This window comes from Oryzias latipes, chromosome 8 (assembly GCF_053564925.1).
Source record: "Oryzias latipes strain Hd-rR chromosome 8, Olatipes_Hd-rR_3.1".
Classification (NCBI taxonomy): Eukaryota; Metazoa; Chordata; class Actinopteri; order Beloniformes; family Adrianichthyidae; genus Oryzias; species Oryzias latipes.
Window position 1 is genome coordinate 4,136,776 of NC_136244.1, and position 19,715 is coordinate 4,156,490.

A 19,715-nucleotide genomic window follows, 5' to 3' on the forward strand; every position below is an offset into this window, starting at 1 on the left:
AGATAGAAAAATAAATATGTTTGGGAACACTGACACAAACTAGGGTTTCTCTTTGGTTTCTTTAGTTAGAATCTTGTCTTTCTCAAGTCTTTTTTCTAATTAAATACCGACATATTTAAAAGCAAAGGAAAAGCAAACAGAAGCACTGCATAAAAATGGTGAATTAGTTGCAGTTTAATGCGAAAATGAGCACTGACGTTTTGTCTTTTTGCTTATTTGAGTTTTAAAACTTTAAAAAGAAGCTAAAAGTCCCACTCCAATCATCTTTGGATCTATTGTAAAATAGGTGTTCCTGGTGGATTATGCCATTTTTAGCCTAAATCAATAAAACATGTTTCTTTAGGACATGGAGTCTGCAGAAAAGGAGTAGTTTCTTTAGAAATGTACTTTTGAGATGTGGGCGGGACTGTCGGCACATGGTAAACTCACCCCTCCTTCTCTTCCCCATTGCTGAGAGCTCTTTGTTTACACTCTCTTTCGCTATTACTACCCCTCAAACTCCCAACTTAACATTAGTAGTGGGAGAAAAAAAAGGTGCGCAATATTGGAGCTATCCAGAGGCGGTCCTGGCTAGTTTGACACCCTGGGTGAAAGACTGGACGGCACCCTCACCCCCCTTTCCAGCCCCACCCTCAACAACTCAAGGTCTGCATACAAACAAACACAAAAACAAAATATATAATTTATCTTACTTTATCAATCATTTAACTAAAATATACTTGTATAGTTGAATTTACAATTAAGATCTAGTATGTAAGGTAGTTCACACTTAACACACTTATCAGTTTGTGTTTTCCTTTTGAAGGCTGGTTCTGGTAAAAATGTCCAAATTTTTCTGTTCTATTTTTTTCTTGAGTTGAATACAAACCCTGAAATCAATTATGAATGAATAAATCCACTACCTGTCATGACAGCAGCAAGTTGACACGAAAGTGGGGCGCCCTAGCGCAAATTTGATTAACTTTATGGAGAATGGGGCGGCTCTAGTCTAGGAAAACTGCTGAAGATAAAAAACTGACAATGTTTGTTCTTTTTTGGGGCGTCCCCTATAAGATGGCGCCCTGGGCGACTGCCCACATCGTCCATAGGAAAAACCGCCACTTGAGCTATCCAGATGTAACGTTCTGAGCCCGATTCCAGCTCAGACGAAGAAAAACAAAGACGAAATAATTTACAGTGATTTGAATAAAAAATACTTTGGAAAGCAATTTTGAGTTCGATTTTCTTCATATTTGTTCTCAATCATGAGAAAATGCCACAAGCACATGTTAAAAACATCATTTTGATTGGAGTGGGTCGTAAGGTTTTACCACAAGAAATCGCCATGTTGTTCCCAACTCTACATTTCTTTCATCTACATCCACATGATAAAGCTATTGTTTGTTTTATCTAATCCTGGTAAAAAGCTTGTTTTTCAAACCGACAGATACATGTTTTTACATTCTTTAATGATATATGTAGCTACTAAAAAGGGGTTTATTCTAGTCTATTTTTTTTATTAGTGTAAAGTGAAATAACTTTTTAGAAGCAGCATGGCGTCAGACAGTAATATATTTTCCTTGGCTCTATTTCAGAGTAAAAGTCCTGTGGACTTCTGCAGCTTTAAACCCAGAATAGCTGTCGGGCACGAGGCGACTTCTACTCAGAATTTTGACGAATTACAGTACTTTCCGAGCATTAGGAGATCTGGCGCGCGAGGCAGCTGCGTCACCACACGACGAGCGGCTTGGCCACGCGGGAGGAGCCGCGAGCTCACAAGTGCAGAGCGAGCGCGCGCACCTCATTCCGTCGCTGGCGCTGGAGGACGGAGCAGCGGAACCTGTGACCTGAACCTGTGGGAGCTAGTGTGAGCGTCCGCCGGAGAAAATAGATCCACATATTTGGAATTTAAAAGAAAAAGGTAAACAAGAACAACAACATTATTTTTTTCATAAAATATATATAGATTACAATTTTATTTTTATAGGTAAGACAGACTATTGAATAATATATCTTCATATGTCATTTGAATATTTTATAAATAAATGGTCTCACATGTGGCATTATGTAAACTAATGTTATTGTTTATGTGATTACAGACTAATACACAAAGTTTAGAAGCTCTTTTAAAGCCACAGTTTTGCAAAATGAAAGGACTATGGTTCATGTTCCTCTGATTTTATGTTAGTAGTGACAAGTAATTAATACATGGTGAAAAAATTGGGAGAAAATACTTGCCTATTGTATTAAAGATACATCCATCCACTAGTATACGTATAAATGCTAAAAACAGAAAATATAGTGTATTTTAAAATATGATGTTGTAAGAAAATGATTCATTTCTCTCCTGTTTTTGTGTATTGGATCTCCGTAAAGACCTTCACACTCACACTGGAAGCATGCTGCAGTCATAAGTTAGGAGGAAGAAGCCATGAATGCTTTTAACTTCACTGGCGTGAACTCCACTCATGGGTACCCGGCATCCACGGAGGACCCCCTGTACAAGCAGTACAAGCCCCAGGTGAAGGAGCTCATCCCCTTACCCAAAGGAGTGCTCTACCTGATCATGGCCGCACTGGTGGTCGTTGGAGTTGCCTACGCCATCGTCGGACACCTGATCAAAGATCTGGCCATTGACATTGCAGGTTTGTTGAGTCCCGGGTTTCTGCCACCAGCGCAGCAGGAAAAGTCTGCTTTATCCTGTTCAACCGTCTGCTTTCTTCAGAGTGCTTGCTGGGTCCGACAGGCGACGAGGAGAAGAACGTGGACGACAACCCTCAGCTGATGCGCTTCGGCCACCCCCCCTCTGTGCACCCCTTCGCCCACAACGCCTTCCACGTGTGGGACCAGGACGACGTGGTCATCCCTCTGTCTCCAGACGAGAGCCCTCAGACCAGCCCGCTGCTGCTGGCCGCCATCCCCTACATCCCCACCTTCTTCCCACACTCTCAAGGGAACCACAACCCCCAGATGCTGTCGGGGAGCCCAGGCATAAGCAAGGAGGTCAGCATCCCCAGGGAGTTCTGACTCTGACCCCCCCAGCTGGGATTTCCCTCTTTGCTGCGACTCATCTGCCAGGATTTGTCCGCATTATTCCAAGAGGCTCTCCGTTTCACAGAAAGGTCAAACCTGAGAAGAACTACTAAAGAAATAGCGGATCTGCTGAGCCAGACTGCTTCACATTATGTTGCTGTGGGTTTAATAAAAGGAAACGTCTCTTTCCTAGTTTTTATTCAACAAAATATGACTCTTGTTTACCCTGGCACTGTTCGATTAGGAGATTGTCCACCTGTTGTGCCACTCTAATCCATTTAAGTGACGAGATTAGTAGTAAAGTCAGGAGTCACTCTGCATTAGGAACGACTTAGCTGCAAAAGTTGTTTTCACTTCTAGGAATTTATTACTTGGAGCTCAAGCTGTGGGGAAAAAAAAAAAAAAAGAGTTTCCGTTGCGGCTCCAGCCCTGCCACAGAGGCGTCCCCCTCACACGGTTCTCCAAGGTTATTTTCAGATGGATTAGATCTAGGGAAAGACTTAACGTGGTTCCTGCTATTCAACATGCTCACGCACAAGACAAGACACCTTAATCCTGCAGCCTTCATCACCGCTCGGCTCAGGTCATTGCTCCAAAAACACCTCAGATGCTGGGAGACGGCAGATTATTTTCACTTCATCTGTGGGTCATCAGGTCACAAGAAGAGTTCAGTCACTTTTGGAAACAAAAAATACATTTTAGACTTTTTTTTACTCACTCACTCTGCTGAAAATTGTGTTTTTTGGTGTTTTTAACAGATTCTTGGGGCATTTTTCTGATGTATGTTAAGAAAATTCATTTTAAAAATTGCTTTTCTGAGAATTTTTTTTATACAATTTGTTGTGAATCAGGAGCAGAAGGTAAAAAAGCGGATTGAAAAACATCGTATTTGTGACGTAGAAAATACGCTGGGCGGGACACAAACTCTCTGCTCCATTCTGATGCCTCCACCTGCAGAAAAATAGATCCGTGAACGTCTTTGTTTTCCTCGTCCGAGCTAGAATCTGGATCAGAACTGTGCGGCTGGATCGCTCCAATGTTGCTCGCCATTTTTGCTGCACTGCTAATGTTAGCTTGAGGGTGTGAGGGGCTGTGCGGTATAGGGAGAGCATATAAACAGAGAGCTCTCAGTTACGGGTGACAGGAAGGGGGCTGTTCCCCATGAAGAACTCAGAGGTAAATTTCAACTGAACTCCCGCCGCTCTGTAGAAACTATGTCCTAGAAAACGACATTTTTAGATTGATGCTAAAAACCAACATAGTTATCATTTTAAAAAACAATGGGAGTGCTTTGAAAATGGATCTTAAGATGATCGGAGGGGGACGTTTAAAATGACAGAAGCATCAAGTTGCTTTTCCATTTAAATGTTGCCATATATGTACTGTATTTTGTCATTCTGTTTGAGGCTAATTGAATTCATGTTTTTTTGCTGATTTTTAACCTTAAAAATGTTCATGTAGAATTCGTCAACAGATGCAGTTTTTTTATGTTTACATTTAAAAGAGTGAAATTACTATATCGACTTTTCCTGCTTCGCCTGACAGATGCTGTTGCTGAAAAAGAAAAATTAAATGTTAAAAGGTCATTCTAGTTCTGCAACTTCCTGATTAAAACGGTCGAGCACAATTTTAAAACATATTTTTCCAAAATTGTTGTGTTTATTACTCTAAAACAATAAGCAATATATATATATATATATATATATATATATATATATATATATATATATATATATATATATATATATATATATATAAAAACGCCCCTCTCACCCTCTGCGGGTGGTTTCTCCTCCAAGCTCGGGTCCTCTACCAGAGGCCTGGGAGCTTGAGGGTCCTGCAGTATCTTAGCTGTTCCTAGCACTGCGCATTTCTGGACTGAGAGGTCTGAAGTCTTTCCAGGTATCTGTTGTAGCCACTCCTCCAGCTTGGGGGTTACTGCCCCGAGTGCTCCAATTACCACAGGCACCACTGTCACCTTCACTTTCCATGCTTTCTCCAGTTCTTCTCTGAGTCCCTGGTATTTCTCCAGTTTCTCATGTTCCTTCTTCCTGATGTTCCCATCGCTTGGCACTGCCACATCCACCACAACGGCTTTCCTCTGTTCTTTATCCAGCACTACAATGTCTGGTTGGTTCGCCATTACCATCCTATCAGTCTGGATGTGGAAGTCCCACAGGATCTTTGCCCTCTCATTCTCTACCACCTTCGGAGGTGTTTCCCATTTTGATCTTGGGGTTTACAGTCCATATTCTGCACACATGTAAACATTGATATTTTTACTGGGGTTGATAAAGGGTTAAAAACCATTGGGTTCTTTAAATGGTCACATTTTTAAACACAATATTTTTTTAAACAAATGTTTTCCACACAAAACTAAAGCTTTAATAATTTATATTATAAAAAGAAAAGAAAAAAGTTAAAATCTAATTTTTGAACCAATGAAAAATGGATTTTAAAAATAAAACTTTTGTTTTTTGTAAATGAAGTTCTCTTTTAAATCTAGTTTAACCCTTGTGCTATCCTATGGGGTCCAAATGACCCCACCCTTGCATTGACGTGTTCTCCCTACTATGACAAAGGTGGATAAAGGTGGAAAGATTTCATGTAATCCATGGACACCAGTGAAGTTCACAAATCATTGAAGAAAAAAGGTTCAGCGCACTGTCTTGTGGGTCTAGATGACCCAACTCCCAACGTTAACGTGCCTAGGATAGCACAAGGGTTAGCCTGGATTTTAAATAAAATTTTATTTTCTATTTTTGTGTGGAGCTCGATACAAGTTCATTTCCAAATAATGACAGAAGAGAAGGTGTGAAGAAGTTCATGCATGTGTTTTTTATTTATCTGAGCTTCATGAGGAGACCCTTTTTAGTGTCAAACATGGATCCAAATGAGGCCTGGAGTTTGATGCCTTCAGGCAGAGGAGGAAAATGCTCCTTTAAATTAATTGATTTAATCTTTCAAACAAGCTCATTCACGGTTTTGATGTTGGAGACAAACATCTAAATGGAAAAAGGCAGCAGAAAGGTCAGCTTTAATCCCGCCTTCCTGGAATCTCCTCTTTGTCCGTCGCAGACTGAACAGACTTACTGAGCAGCTGCCAGAAAAAAAGGAAAAAATGAAGGTTTTTTTTCATGAACTGCTGTAAAAAATTAGTTCATCCTTTTTTTAAGACACCAAAACGGCAGATTTTAAAATTGGAAAACGGTGTAGGAAATGTCCCAAATATCCGGTTAATAAATAACTTAAGTTAGAAATGAGCTGGGAACCATCAGAAGGTAAACTGGAAAATAAAATCCTCTGTGTGAAATTCTTTTTGCAGCATAAAGTCCAGAATTATGACTCAGCTTCACAGTTTTTTTTCCATTGAAGGTTTTAATCTGAACAAGATTTAAGCTTTCAAAAGCTTGCATAGACCTTTGCTGTTGTCATGGATACTCCTCCAAAAAGGCCAGAATTAGCCTCAATAATCTAAAACAGTATTTTCGTAAAACAATTGCAGTGAAAAAAGAAAAGTCGGAGGTTAAAGCTACAAAAAAAGCTTCTTTATTTCCTTCCATCCGAGATCGTCTGCAGGACGAGGGCTGTAACAAAGTTCAGGCAGATGCTGCCTTCGGGTTTCTGCGGACAAACCCTCCATCAGCTGGAGGACGGAGCACCTCAGGTGAAAAACAGGTCCGGGGGGGTGGAAATGATGCAGCAGGTGGGCGGGGCTTAAGAGTCCAGCCGGCATATAGGGCTGTCGTAGACCATCTGCAAGTTGACCTTGTGTCCCACCAGCTCTCGGATGTTGTTGATGCCGTATTTGATCATGGTGGGTCTGCGGGTCAGAGGAGAAGGGCGAAATGAAAAACCACAGGAAACCCGCATCACAGAACAGCTGAGGTTCTGGAACAGAGGAAGGCTCTCATTTCCCATCATTCCTCTGTGCTCAGAGCAGGTCAAACGAACCACAAACTTTATTTTTCATGAAACCTAACCTACAATTCTGTGGGAGCAAAAAAAATACTTTTATTCTCTTTACCTGTGACACTATTTTGTAAAAAGGATCTTTTATGCTTTCTTTTGATTTGCCTTATTTAGAATACAAATTACTCTACATCCTAAAACCAGAAGCTTAACTGCTACTTTTTTTTTGTTTTTTTTGAGGTTTCCTTTTTTAATTTCACTAATTTCCTTTACTTCCTGCATAATTACATTTGTACTTGATTTATCGTGCAATTAAAAGGCGCATAAAAGCTCAACTCTTAAACCAGAGGATTGCTGCTTCAGTGGATAAAAAGCTATGCAGAAAAACAAAACCACTTTGTGCAAATTGGAGAGCACCAGACAGAATGCAGGATGTATGCGGGACACCGCAAGGTTCAGTTCTGGGCCCCAAATTGTTTATCATTAAAAAAAAAAGATAAATATAAAACATCAGAAGGACTTAAATTCATATGGACTGGTGATACAAAAACTGATTAGTCCTTGACTATCTAGTGGGGTCCAGATGACCCCACTCCCAATGTTAACGTTGGGAGTGGGGTCATCTGGACCCCACTAGACAGTGCGCTGAACCTTTGTTCTTTAATGATTTATGATCTTCCATGGTGTCCATGGATTACATGAAATCCTCTCCACCTTTATCCACATCAATGTAAGGGTGGGGTCATCTGGACCCCAGAAGATAGCACAAGGGTTAAATGTGAGAATTTACTCTAGTCTGAGCCTCGTGATGATTCTAATGTATAAAACACACACGGTCAGTTAAATGGGTCTGAATGAGGCTTAAAGAAGCCACAGCTTCTGCTCATCTCCTTTTCAAACATATTTTTCTTCATTTCTGTCAAATGTCGTTTTTTTTTCCTTCCAAAACTAAAAAAGACTGAATGTCTGAAAGAAATGCGATTGTTCTCAGTCTGAAGTTCTTTATCTGTTGTTTTTATGTTTGAAATGAACTAAAAAACTAAAAAAATTCTGTGTTAAATTGTTATTTTTTTAACTTTCATGCTCACTCGTGATGTGAGGACAGTGACTCATTCATTTCTGCTGCATCTGTTCCCTAGAAGGATGACAGTAAACGTAACCCTGCAGCGTTTAATGCCGTTTAAGGCTTTCCTGCTTTAATCTGTGCGCCGGGTCAGGCCCGGAGTGCTTCACTGGAGGATTCCTGCAGTCCAAAATAATAACTGCAGTCGGCTGGATGAAGTCTGAATGATTATTCCACCTGCAGCCGTAAACAAAGAGTTTAAACCCTCAGAGACTGCAGTGATCCTCTTCAGGATACAAAGCTTGGGTTCTGGATCAGGCTCTGAAGGTTCCCACCAAGCGGGAAACTGGGCTCACCTCTCCAGAGACAAGCCCCAAGCGATGACCGACACGTCCTCCGGCAGCCCCATGGGCAGCAGCATCTCCGGTCTGAAGACGCCAGAGTTTCCCACCTCCACCCACTTCTTCAGTCCTGCGTGTGCAGAGAGGCGCCGTTTGGATGAAAGCCGCAGGACAGGACACGGCAGCAGGAGGAGCCAGAACCAGCTCGTTCCGGGCACAAAACGGCGAGCGGAGCCGTCTCCACGGTAACGAAAACTGCTCCTCAGAATCCTCACATCTCAATGAGTTTTCATACTTTACAGTGAAAACAAAAGGTATTCCGTTCACATTAAGCTAAAAGATCATTTGGTTTCACATATGCAGATCTGTAAATAAGCTTTTATTATTTTATTTAACCAGGAAAGTCCCATCGAGATTAGAACCCTCTTTTCCAAGAGGCAGCACGTTTCTACACAAAAAATATGAAAAGCAGGAACAGCGAAAGGAAAACTCATCTCTAATTGTTTTTCCAGCGAGATTTCCTGTGGAAGTTATTTCTTCTCTCATATTATATTATTTTTTTTTACTATTTAACTGGTAAAATATGCCACAAAATTAAAAACGTTCAGTGATTTTCAAAGAATAAAGCTGTAATTTAATCAAATTGATCGTTTTTGAACAATTTCATGCCGAAGTAAATATTCTTTTGTAGGAAAACTTTTTTAATACAAGGAGCATTTTTGATGCATCAAAAGAAAAACTTAATTCAGCTTTAATCACAAAAGTTTCACTCTTTTTTCGAGGTGAGCATTAAATAAAAATCCATTTAATAATTTCACATTTTTTAATCCATTAAATTGTTTTCTTCAACACTTTTTTAAAGTTTCATGTTGATCCTCTATTGATCTATTTTCAAAACGTTCATAGTGGCCTTATAATTATGATAATGCTGTTTTTAGCCCAAAAAGCAGTTGTTTTGTAGGACATAGTTTCTGCAGAGCAGCAGTTCTTTAAAATTTTCCTCTGATTTGTGGGCGGGACCATTAGTATTTGTGTACAGGCTGTCCCACTAACTTCCAGCCCCTCACACCCCCAACCAACAAAAATTAATTAGACAGAGGTGTTGGAAAAAATAAATAAAATTGATTTGGCGATATTTGTATCGATTTATCAGAGCTATCCAGCTGTACAGTTCTGATCCAGATTCCAGAGGGGGGCGCGGAGTTTGTCATTCGCTCTTGATCGTCAATGATTTAAATAAACATGTTAAAAAACACTATTTTCATCGGAGTGGTTCTTTAAATGATTTGGAAAAGGAAGCAGTTTAATTCCTGAATTCACTGTTTTACTGCTGAATGTTTTACTTTGGGTCAGTTTAAACAGGAAGTTATGCAAAAGTCATTTTTTTGTAATCAAGTTTCAGATAGAAAAGTTTGCAAATTTAAACAAATCGTGTGGAAAAAGCAATTCAATCGATCCCATAGTTCTAGATGAATAAATGTTTCTGAAATCCAATAATGGACAGAACCCTCCCTCCCCCCTCACCTTCATGGTAGCTGAACACCTCCATGCTGGGCTCCGTGTACGGATTATATGCAGGTTTGAAGCGCAGTTTAGTGATTCCTGAAAAGAGAAAGCGGAGTTTGGCGAGTCTCAGACCCGTATCCGGTGATCCCCCCCCCCCATTCCATGCTTGGAATCAGACCTAGTTTGGTGAAGAACTGGTGCAGGACGCCCATGAGGTCCCCCAGCGTCAGGCCGTAGTCGGCCACCACCCCCTCGATCTGGTGAAACTCTGCCAGATGGGTGGCGTCCAAGGTCTCGTTCCTGAAGACCCGATCGATGGAGAAATACTTGACGGGAGTGAACTTCTCCTGGGGAAGAGCGGGATTACAATTCACCTTACAGTGGGATTTCCCACAAGCCACTTCCCCGGTTGCAGTTAGTCCAGAACTCAGCTGCACGACTTTAAAAAGCAACCAAAACCTGTGAGCACACCAGACCCGTTCTTGGGGCCTTGCCCTGGCTTCCTGTTATATTTTGTTTTTAATGAGGTCAGAGGTCAGCTCCAGCTTGTGGAGCCCATGACGACGATGAAACTAGAGGAGACAGAGCGTTCTGTGTTGTCAACCCTAAGCTGTAGAACGCTCCGCCTCCTCATGTCAGAACGGCGTCCTCTGTGGAGTGTTTTAAAACACATTTTTACTCTCTGGCTTTGAACGCCGCGTTAGTTGTGTGGTGCTCTCTGTTTTTATCTTATTTGTATTCGTTTTATTGTTGCATTTTACTTGCTTTTATTTTGTTTAATAATTTTTATTTAATTTTAGTCACTGTACAGCACTTTGGAAACTGTTTGGGAAACGTGCTCTGTAAATAAAGGTGATTGGATAATTCTCATGGCGCTCGCTAAAGCTGCGGTCACAAATACAACTAATTAGAACTTCCACCGCGTTCGAACCTCTGAGCTTCAGCTCTGAAGCTTGTGTTTTTTTTTTTTTACAGGATTGTTCTTTTGAGGTTTAGATTTCCTTACATGAATATGAAATTCTTTCATAGTTTCTAATTTCCAGAAACTAAATCAAGGACATTTTTTGATATTTGAAGAGCTGCAACGGCAGATTTTTGTCCTCCTTCCCATTGGTGAGTCAGTAAACAAAATGCTATGAAGAAAAGTGTTAGAGTGACATTTACGCCACCACAAAACGTTCTAAGCTTTAAATGAAAAAAATTATATATTTGCTTTCATATTTTATATTTTTACTTTCAAAATTATTAATTCTGCTTCAAAAATCTTTTTTGCATTGAAAATTGTTTTGCCTTCCATTCTGTTTTTTTGCTTTAATTTTTTTGTTTTTGGTTTCAAAAACTTTTTTTTCAAATTTTGCTTCTGCAAAACAAATGTTTTCACATGCGATGCGTCTCATCTCGCTTTGATTTTGTATGTGAGCATCTTTGAATTTGCTCACATACATTTCAGTTTAGGGTGACAAAGCTGCCGTCAAACAGCCTGTTGATTGAGAAAAAAAAAATGATGAAAGCAAAAATAAAAATAGTTGAGAAAGTTTTTGGAAAGCAAAAATAAAAATTTTCAATGAAAAGAAAAATTGAAAGCAAAAACAAATTTGAAAAAAAAAAAGATTTTTTATAGAATGACTGAAAAACAGCTGTTTTTTTCTCTATAGACATCTGTGGGGTTTGGGCTTTTTGGAGCCACTTCCTGATTGGAACGCCAGGGGGGAGTGGTCACTACAGTTCTTATAAACAGTCAGTGATTTAAGTCTTTTAATTTGAAGAATTATTTTTTTTCTTTTCTTTTTAAAATCAAACTCATGCTTTTCAACTGTCATGGCTTTCAAAGGGAGCGAGGTTTTTCGTGGGTCTGAAACGGCGTGCGGATGGGATTCCGTGGTCATACCTGCTGTGCCAGCTTATAGAGCATGCGTGCGCTGACCGCTGTAGTGTGAGTGCGGAGGATGTTCTTCTGAGCCTCTTCCATCTTCCAGTCATATTTGTACCTGGAAGGCGACAGAAGCGTGAGGCGCCTGTGACTGGGCAGCTGAAACGGAGCGGACTCGAGGAGCCGCCTCACCCTTGAGACCCGTAGCCCCCCTCTGAGTGGACCGTCTTCACCCTCTCCAGGTAGTCCTGAGGGAACTCGTGGGCAAGTGCTGGGTCTGAGAAACGATAACGACGGTGACTGACCTGGTAGAAACGAGAGGGCGGGGGCCCGTGTGGTGCACAGAATCACCTGACAGGAAGAAGGTGTCGTGCTGGTCCCGGGCGGGGTGCTGCTGCGGCTGGAAGAGGGAGTCGAAGTTCCAGAAGGAGCTTTCTATGAAGTTATTTGTGGGCATCTCACTAAAACTGTGGACAGAAGAGAGTTTGAGTCGTGGGCTTCTATTGATCTTTTGTTATTCCCCTCCCAGCCAGCTGCTCACCCCATCTCCAGGAAGATCTGCCTGAACTGTGTTCGCACCTTCATCAGCGGGTGCAGGTGACCGCAGTCTGGAGCCACGCCCATGGCCTCAAAGTTGTAGGGTTTAAACTTTCGGTCCTTCCAGCTGCCTCTGAAACAGTGACGGGACCAGATAACACTTTAATCTACGAGTGAGAGGATTGAGAGCAGAAAATTTGGGGACATGAAAACATCTGGATCATGAATTTAGACAAATCCCCAGAGAAAGATCCCTTTGGGTCTTTTCTTTTTAAGCCTCATCAGTCTTATAGCATTGCGGGGTCAAAATGACCCCACCCTTACATTGACTTGTTATAACTACCATGACAAAGATGGATAAAGGTGGAGAGGATTTCATTCAAACCAGTGAAAATCACAAAATATTGAAGAAAAAAGGTTCAGCAGACTGTCTTGTGGGGTCCAGATGACCCCACTCCCAACGTGTAACGTTGGGAGACAGCACAAGGGATAAGCTTCATTGTAGGACATGCGTTTGTTCCATCCTGCCTTTAGGACCGAGTCCACATCTTTGGACCTTTCCCCATTTTTGGGCGGCTGTTTCTCTGCGTCCCCGGTCTGAGGCCCCGCATTGTCACGGGCTGACAGAGAGGGCCAGACGGGACACGACGCGTCTCATTATGCTTAGTAAGTCATAGGGGGACCCTGGGCTTACGTGGCAATCATCTCAGGCGTGAGCTCCGTCTCCTGTTTGGTCAGGGTGGTGCTGAAGGAGCTTCCTCTGGTGATCCAATAAGATTTCACTGTTCTGAAGAAAGAAATCCAAGGAGACAAAGAATAGTTTTTGTTTTTACATTTACAATCATCAAAATAATAAATAAAAAAAAACAGAGTTTGCTCCGTTTCTGAATAGGACTTTGAAGAAATGAGCCACTTTAGAGTTCTACCGGAGCATTTCAACAAATGATGTCAAGACATTTTATTTTGTATATTGTACCACAAGAAGTCGTGTTATTAGAAAATGACGTGATATTTGTGTCAGTTGTGCCACAAATGCCAACATTTATCAGGATGCTTAGGTAGGGTCTCTGTGTTTTTAGTGGGCAACAGTGGATGCAGTTTGTTTTTCCCCGGACTAAAATGCGGAAGTGAAGACTCGCTCTGATTGCAGTACTTTAATGATAAAAATCCTCATAAAACCTTGTAATGAAACCACCAACAGGAAGAGTTGGGTATGCAAATCCTTAAGACAGCAATAAATGTTAGCATATTTCGCGGTTTGCTGCTAGTGCACACGTGTTGACTCAACGTTGTACTAATGATCAAAACACCAAAAGCTTTAAACTGTCTGCTGTTTTTCTATCCTGTTTTATCATGTCTACTGATGTTTTATTTTGATCTTTACGTTTTATTCTGTTAATTTCTTATTGATGTTTTTTAACCTTATACAGTGACCTTGGGTGACCTGAAAGGCGCTTGAAATAAAATGAATTACAATTATTGTCATTATTATTAGTAGTAATCGACATCCAACTGTAACTGTAGAAAATAGCTGTGGAGTGTAGCTCCAGGTGGGTGGGAGGAGCTAAAAGAATTATTTAACAATATTAGTTTTTCAAACCTACAAAACCTAAAGAAATAAAATAAAAGCTTCAAAATCGCACTGTAAAAAAAATAAAAAAATAAAAAACAGCGAGACTACAGAAGGTGAACTGTAATATTGTGAGGGAACAATGCATGCAGTCTCTTTTTTTTTTCCTTACAGCACACTGGCTGTAGACGACTGTCAATCAACCTCCTCCGCTGGCTTTCCTGTACATAACGTGCTCAGTTTACCAAATCTACATACAGTTAATGTTCATCATGATCAAATCTTTGTTTTCATTCTATAATCCTTATTTTTCTACTAAAATACTTTGAGAGTTTAAACAAAAAAGAAATGTGAAAATGTTCGTGTCTGTCTGAGAAAAGTGGATAAAGTGAGGAGTTTTACAGCCTTAAAACATCCTACTTTGTGGATTTCACCAATAATAGATTAGTTGTGGAACCGCTTGTGATAAACAAAGGAACATTGTAGTAAACATTAGATTAAAAATCAAAACAAAACAAAAAAAAGAGCTTGATATAACCTCTTAGCCGAACGCAACAGAAAAACTTTTTCATTTTTCTCATAACTCAATAACCTTTTTATTTTAAAGCATCTGTTAGGGGCAAACGGCTTTAATTTAACCAGAATGAGACCTTTAATCTATCATTTAGTTCAAAAATAAGATCATTAAACTGATTTTGAATAAACAGAGGACAAAACAAAATGGAAAAAAGTCGATAACGGGATTGTTATCAGTAATGTTTAGAGCTTAAAAACTTTCATAAGTTTATCAAAACAATTGATCAGACTTTTGCCACACCACTGCAGAAAACAAGAAGGACCTATAGCGAGTGAGGAATAGATTCCTCAAAAAGCTTCTGCTAGAGAAGTTTCTCCTGAACCTGCAGACCTTCCTGTATCTCAGTAAAAATCAATCTTCTAAAAAAATTAAATTAAAAAACTCCAAAGCATTTCTGATTATTACAAACTAAAAGTGTTCAATATGTCTGCAGCTTTGATCTAAAGAATAAATAATGATAATAATAAATATAATAATAATAAATATAATCTCAGTCTGTCCATTGTTGCTGTGGCTCCTCCCCTGACTGCGAACGCAGAGACGTAACGAAAGCGTCAAACGCAGACGTGAACTTCCTGTCAACAGCTTCTTCCCCACCAACTCCAGCCAAGAGCCCAGAAGTGAAGAGGGTTCAAACCAACGGACAAGTCGGATCAAAGCGGCCCAGAGGAGAGCGGCCCCTTGATCAGCTTTCTGCACCAGCGGTGGCTTTACGAGCCAAAGCTTCTGGAGAAAAGAGGATTTTGGTGAACGACACAACTTACATAAATACTTTGGTGATCTAACACCTTAATCCAAACGTTCCCATCGACTAGATTCCATCTCCATTTTTGCGTAATGATCCATTGACAGATCCTGACTCTCAATCGATGAGCATTTCCTTAAAAAACGCTGACCTGTAAGTGATGGTCACACAGATTTACATGATGCAGTATTCTTTAAAGTCACTGCCTAACATTTCTACATTTTTAGAATTGAAATCTAATATTTTCCTCGATGTTTGCAATGATTTCTCCTAAAAACTGATCTACATCTAACTATCTAAAAGTATGATTAGAAAGTTATATTAAAAGCGTGATTTTTTTGTGTGAACCAGAAATGTCCTCATAGTTATAACTTTTTGATCAGAAACTTCTGTAAAAAAATTAAAATGTTTTGCTCTGTGGAAGCCAAACAAAGCTTCCATAGTTAAACACGGTGGTGTGAGTATAATGTCGATGAACCATGCTGCTGCCTCCTGCTTGGTCAACATAATCAGGGCACAAAAGAGAAGGAAAACAACATTAATAATAAAGATCAGGGTGACGTTTAAAATATGAACGATTTTAAAATGGCACCAGTTCAGTTGTTAGGGACGCATTTTGAGTTTTTAGAAATATTAGACCCAAGGAATAAAAATGTTCAAATCGAGAAGGTTTTTGAGGCTCTCATGAATCAAATTCACACACCAGATGTTCCAAAACACCTACTTCCTAACAAAATGGAAAACAATCTGGAAGCAGGTGTTCCAGTTTATCTGGAAGCAGGTGTTCCATACAGACTGGACGCAGGTGTTTGTCTTTCTGTTTGTCTGGAAGCAGGTGTTCTGGACCACCTGCAAAAGTGACGGGACCGGATGACACTTTAATTTACGAGTGAGAGGATTGAGAGCAGAAAATGTGGGGACATGAAATCATCTGGATCATGAGACAAATCCCTATAAAAAGATCCCTTTGTTTTTTTCTTTTTAAGCCTCATCCTTTTTATAGCATTGTTTTAGCCCATGTGGGGTCAAAATGACCCCACCCGTACAATGACTTGTTATCACTACCATGACAAAGGTGGAGAGGATTTCATGTAAACCAGTGAAGATCACAAATCATTGAAGAAAAATGGTTCAGTGGACATCTGGACCCCTTGTGGGGTCATCTAGACCCCACAAGACAGCACAAGGGATAAGCTTCATTGCAGGACTTGATTCATCAATACTGTATTTTAGATAATGAGCAGCAAAGTTCATGCGTTTGTTCCATCCTGCCTTTAGGACCGAGTCCACATCTTTGGACCTTTCCCCATTTTTGGGCGGCTGTTTCTCTGCGTCCCCGGTCTGAGGCCCCGCATTGTCACGGGCTGACAGAGAGGGCCAGACGGGACACGACGCGTCTCATTATGCTTAGTAAGTCATAGGGGGACCCCGGGCTTACGTGCCAATCATCTCAGGCGTGAGCAAGTGTTCCAGTCTGTTCAGAACACCTGCTTCCAGTTTGTCTGGAAACAGGTGTTCACCTGTTTCCAGACAAACTGGAAGACTGTGTTCTGGAAAATCTGTAACCAGAACACCTGCTTCCAGTTTGTCTGGAAAGATTGCTGCTTCATATAACGGGAAAAAAAAACTCAATCCCGTCCAGTCAGCCGCCTCCTCTGAGGAGCAGCAAACCTTTCAGAGATGACTTACACCTCGGTGAGCAGCTTCCTCTTCTTCAGCTCGTTTTTGTCCTTCTCCTCCAGCTGAGCTCCGCTCCGCACCAGAAGCAGCTTTTCCCTCACCTGGTCCTGTATGTTCTCCACCTGAAGCACAAGCAAACACGCATGAAGAAGCTGCACCCGCGTGGGGACGCACTGTCGGGCGGCGAAGAGCGTACGCTTCGGAAGATCCTGGGCCCCCCCTCGTGGGACTTGTCCACCCGGATCCACTTGTTGGACATGGCCTTGCTGAAGCCGATCTTCCCAAAGGACAGTTTCTGCAACAGACGAACGCAGAGCGATGAAGCCCGAGAGAGGATTCTAGAGACTGATGGGAGGCAGTAAAAACACGTGAAAGGTTTCTGCAAACTTAAGACGCAAAATTTTTCAGGAAGCTGTAAACACGAAAGAGTCAACATTTTCAAATAGTTGATGATTTATCTGCTTCAGATACAAAAACCAGCATTTATTCCCATTTAATACAAGCTGTAACACCAGAAAAACACACTGCAGGTGTGGCTCTCAGACCACCGGTCACAGGTACACTGTCCACGGTAACAGGGACAACGCCAGACCCCACGGGGACGGGGACAACGCCAGACCCCACGGGGACGGGGACAGCGCCAGACCCCACGGGGACGGGGACAACGCCAGACCCCACGGGGACGGGGACAACGCCAGACCCCACGGGGACGGGGACAACGCCAGACCCCACGGTGACGGGGTCAGCGTCAGACCCCACGGTGACGGGGTCAGCGTCAGACCCCCCGGGGACGGGGACAGCGTCAGACCCCCCGGTGACGGGGACAGCGTCAGACCCCACGGTGACGGGGACAGCGTCAGACTCCACGGTGACGGGGACAACGCCAGACCCCACGGTGACGGGGACAACGCCAGACCCCACGGGGACGGGGACAACGCCAGACCCCACGGTGACGGGGACAACGCCAGACCCCACGGGGACGGGGACAACGCCAGACCCCACGGTGACGGGGACAACGCCAGACCCCACGGTGACGGGGACAACGCCAGACCCCACGGTGACGGGGATAGCGTCAGACTCCACGGTGACGGGGACAACGCCAGACCCCACGGTGATGGGGACAACGCCAGACCCCACGGGGACGGGGACAACGCCAGACCCCACGGGGACGGGGACAACGCCAGACCCCACGGTGACGGGGACAACGCCAGACCCCACGGTGACGGGGACAACGCCAGACCCCACGGGGACGGGGACAACGCCAGACCCCACGGGGACGGGGACAACGCCAGACCCCACGGTGACTGGGACAACGCCAGACCCCACGGTGACGGGGACAACGCCAGACCCCACGGGGACGGGGACAACGCCAGACCCCACGGTGATGGGGACAACGCCAGACCCCACTGTGACAGGGACCCCGCGCTAACAGGGACAACGCCAGACCCCATAGTAACAGGGACACTGCCAAGTGGCTTTATCTGACCCAATGGATTCTTCAGGGTTAAACTGGTAAAGTTACATAAGAATGTGAGCAGAACGGCCGTTTGTATCTGACTGAAACAGGAGTTTATTTGCCTTAATTCATACCGAATTGAAAGCTTTTATGATAGTTTAGAACAGGAAGAAGAAGAAAAACAGTATTTGCATCTGTTTCATAGTCGCTGGTTCTTTTTATTGCTTGCAGAATCTAAGCTGCAGGACTTCTGGATGCCGAAGGAGGATTTAGAGGGAAGAGAGATGATGGGAGCAGGAAGGAAGGGAGAAAAACAGATGCAGATGGACTTTGCTAGAAGAATACAAACGACGGGATTAACTGATTATTCCAGAAAACTGAGGAGCACGGGGTGACAATTAGCGAAAAAATAGGAAGTAGATAGATTTGAGATTCTAACGGATCCTAGAAAGAACCACCTTTACCTAAGCAGACTCGGGTTCTCACCATGAGTTCGCTCTGCGGCAGACCTTCCAGAGGAATGGAGCCAAAGACCCGGGCTTCATGGCTGCCCTGCTCGGCTAACTCCGTGCCCTCGTCGGTCAGCTCCCAGTGCTTCGAGGAACGCTGTTCGGCTGAGATAACCTGGACAAACCAAAACAGAGAAAAGTTTATCTTCTCTCAAACCGGATTGCATCAGTCACACGCCGACTTCTTATATCCTCACTTCCGGTGACTCTCAGCGGGGAAAACTCACGTCTCCAAGCGACTGAAGACTCTTCACGGCTCCGACGATGACCTGGTGGTCTACTCCGATGCTGCTCGCCACATCCAGGCTGTCCACGCCGCCGTCCGCCTTCTCAACATGCTGCAGAAGCGCCTCTACAGATGCGGAGTCCGCCATGATGGGAATCCCGGAGCGTGACAGAGAACGGATATGACGTCGCACTCCCGGACAACGTACAATGTTTGTGGAGGATAAAAAACGACACTGCCCTCTAGCGTTGAAAGTTAAAAGCTGCGTTTTTTTTAACAGCAAAGACACGTTACTTAGACATTTATTAGTCATGATAAATAAAAAGTAAAACACCGACAAATGGTAAATGTTACTGAGTAAAAATTAAAACCAGAGGCATAAAGGCACGTCACCAATCGTTTCTATGATAAAAACACGTAAAGCCCTAAAAATACTAATTAGAAAAACATTTCTTCCACGTGAATTGTTGTTTCTCCAACCAAGCTCATTTAATATTGACAGCATCTTTTTACACATGTAATTAATGTCAGCTTCTATTTGCAAATTATTTCCATTGGCAAAGCGATTTTAACAGCTATTTTAGTCGTTTCATCTTCCATTTCTTTTTGCTGCATCGTTTGTTCATTTCTGCTTCTGGTTTATGGAAAGAGGATAAACAAGTATTTTCTTCAACCAAAAGCTGCTTTTCCTGAAGCTAGAAATTATTAACT

The 19,715-nt window shown here is 42.4% G+C and overlaps 2 protein-coding genes across 2 annotated transcripts; one reads left to right on the forward strand and one right to left on the reverse strand.

Moving 5' to 3' along the window:
* The first annotated feature begins 1,595 nt into the window (after positions 1-1,595).
* Positions 1,596-4,647, forward strand: LOC144994213 (uncharacterized). Its single transcript, XM_078951198.1, has 3 exons — positions 1,596-1,900; positions 2,356-2,624; positions 2,705-4,647. The coding sequence occupies exons 2-3, from the start codon at positions 2,411-2,413 to the stop codon at positions 3,004-3,006; spliced, it is 516 nt and encodes a 171-aa protein (XP_078807324.1). The 5' UTR covers positions 1,596-1,900; positions 2,356-2,410; the 3' UTR covers positions 3,007-4,647.
* A 1,723-nt stretch (positions 4,648-6,370) lies between these two features.
* Positions 6,371-19,217, reverse strand: farsa (phenylalanyl-tRNA synthetase subunit alpha). Its single transcript, XM_004071843.5, has 13 exons — positions 19,006-19,217; positions 18,756-18,893; positions 17,010-17,108; positions 16,823-16,935; positions 12,936-13,028; positions 12,246-12,374; positions 12,056-12,171; positions 11,897-11,981; positions 11,723-11,822; positions 10,013-10,181; positions 9,853-9,930; positions 8,344-8,458; positions 6,371-6,835 (listed from the first exon to the last, which is right to left on the reverse strand). The coding sequence occupies exons 1-13, from the start codon at positions 19,150-19,152 to the stop codon at positions 6,730-6,732; spliced, it is 1,488 nt and encodes a 495-aa protein (XP_004071891.1). The 5' UTR covers positions 19,153-19,217; the 3' UTR covers positions 6,371-6,729.
* Positions 19,218-19,715: the final 498 nt, after the last annotated feature.

Coding starts and splice junctions, on each gene's coding strand:
- farsa (XM_004071843.5), bottom strand. CDS start 19,152: ATGGCGGACTCCGCATCTGTAGAGGCGCTTCTGCAGCATGTTGAGAAG. Junction 17,109..18,755: donor TGCCGCAGAGCGAACTCATG/GTGAGAACCCGA, acceptor CGTCTGTTGCAG/AAACTGTCCTTTGGGAAGAT. Junction 12,172..12,245: donor CAGATCTTCCTGGAGATGGG/GTGAGCAGCTGG, acceptor TTCTGTCCACAG/TTTTAGTGAGATGCCCACAA.
- LOC144994213 (XM_078951198.1), top strand. CDS start 2,411: ATGAATGCTTTTAACTTCACTGGCGTGAACTCCACTCATGGGTACCCG. Junction 2,625..2,704: donor TCTGGCCATTGACATTGCAG/GTTTGTTGAGTC, acceptor TGCTTTCTTCAG/AGTGCTTGCTGGGTCCGACA.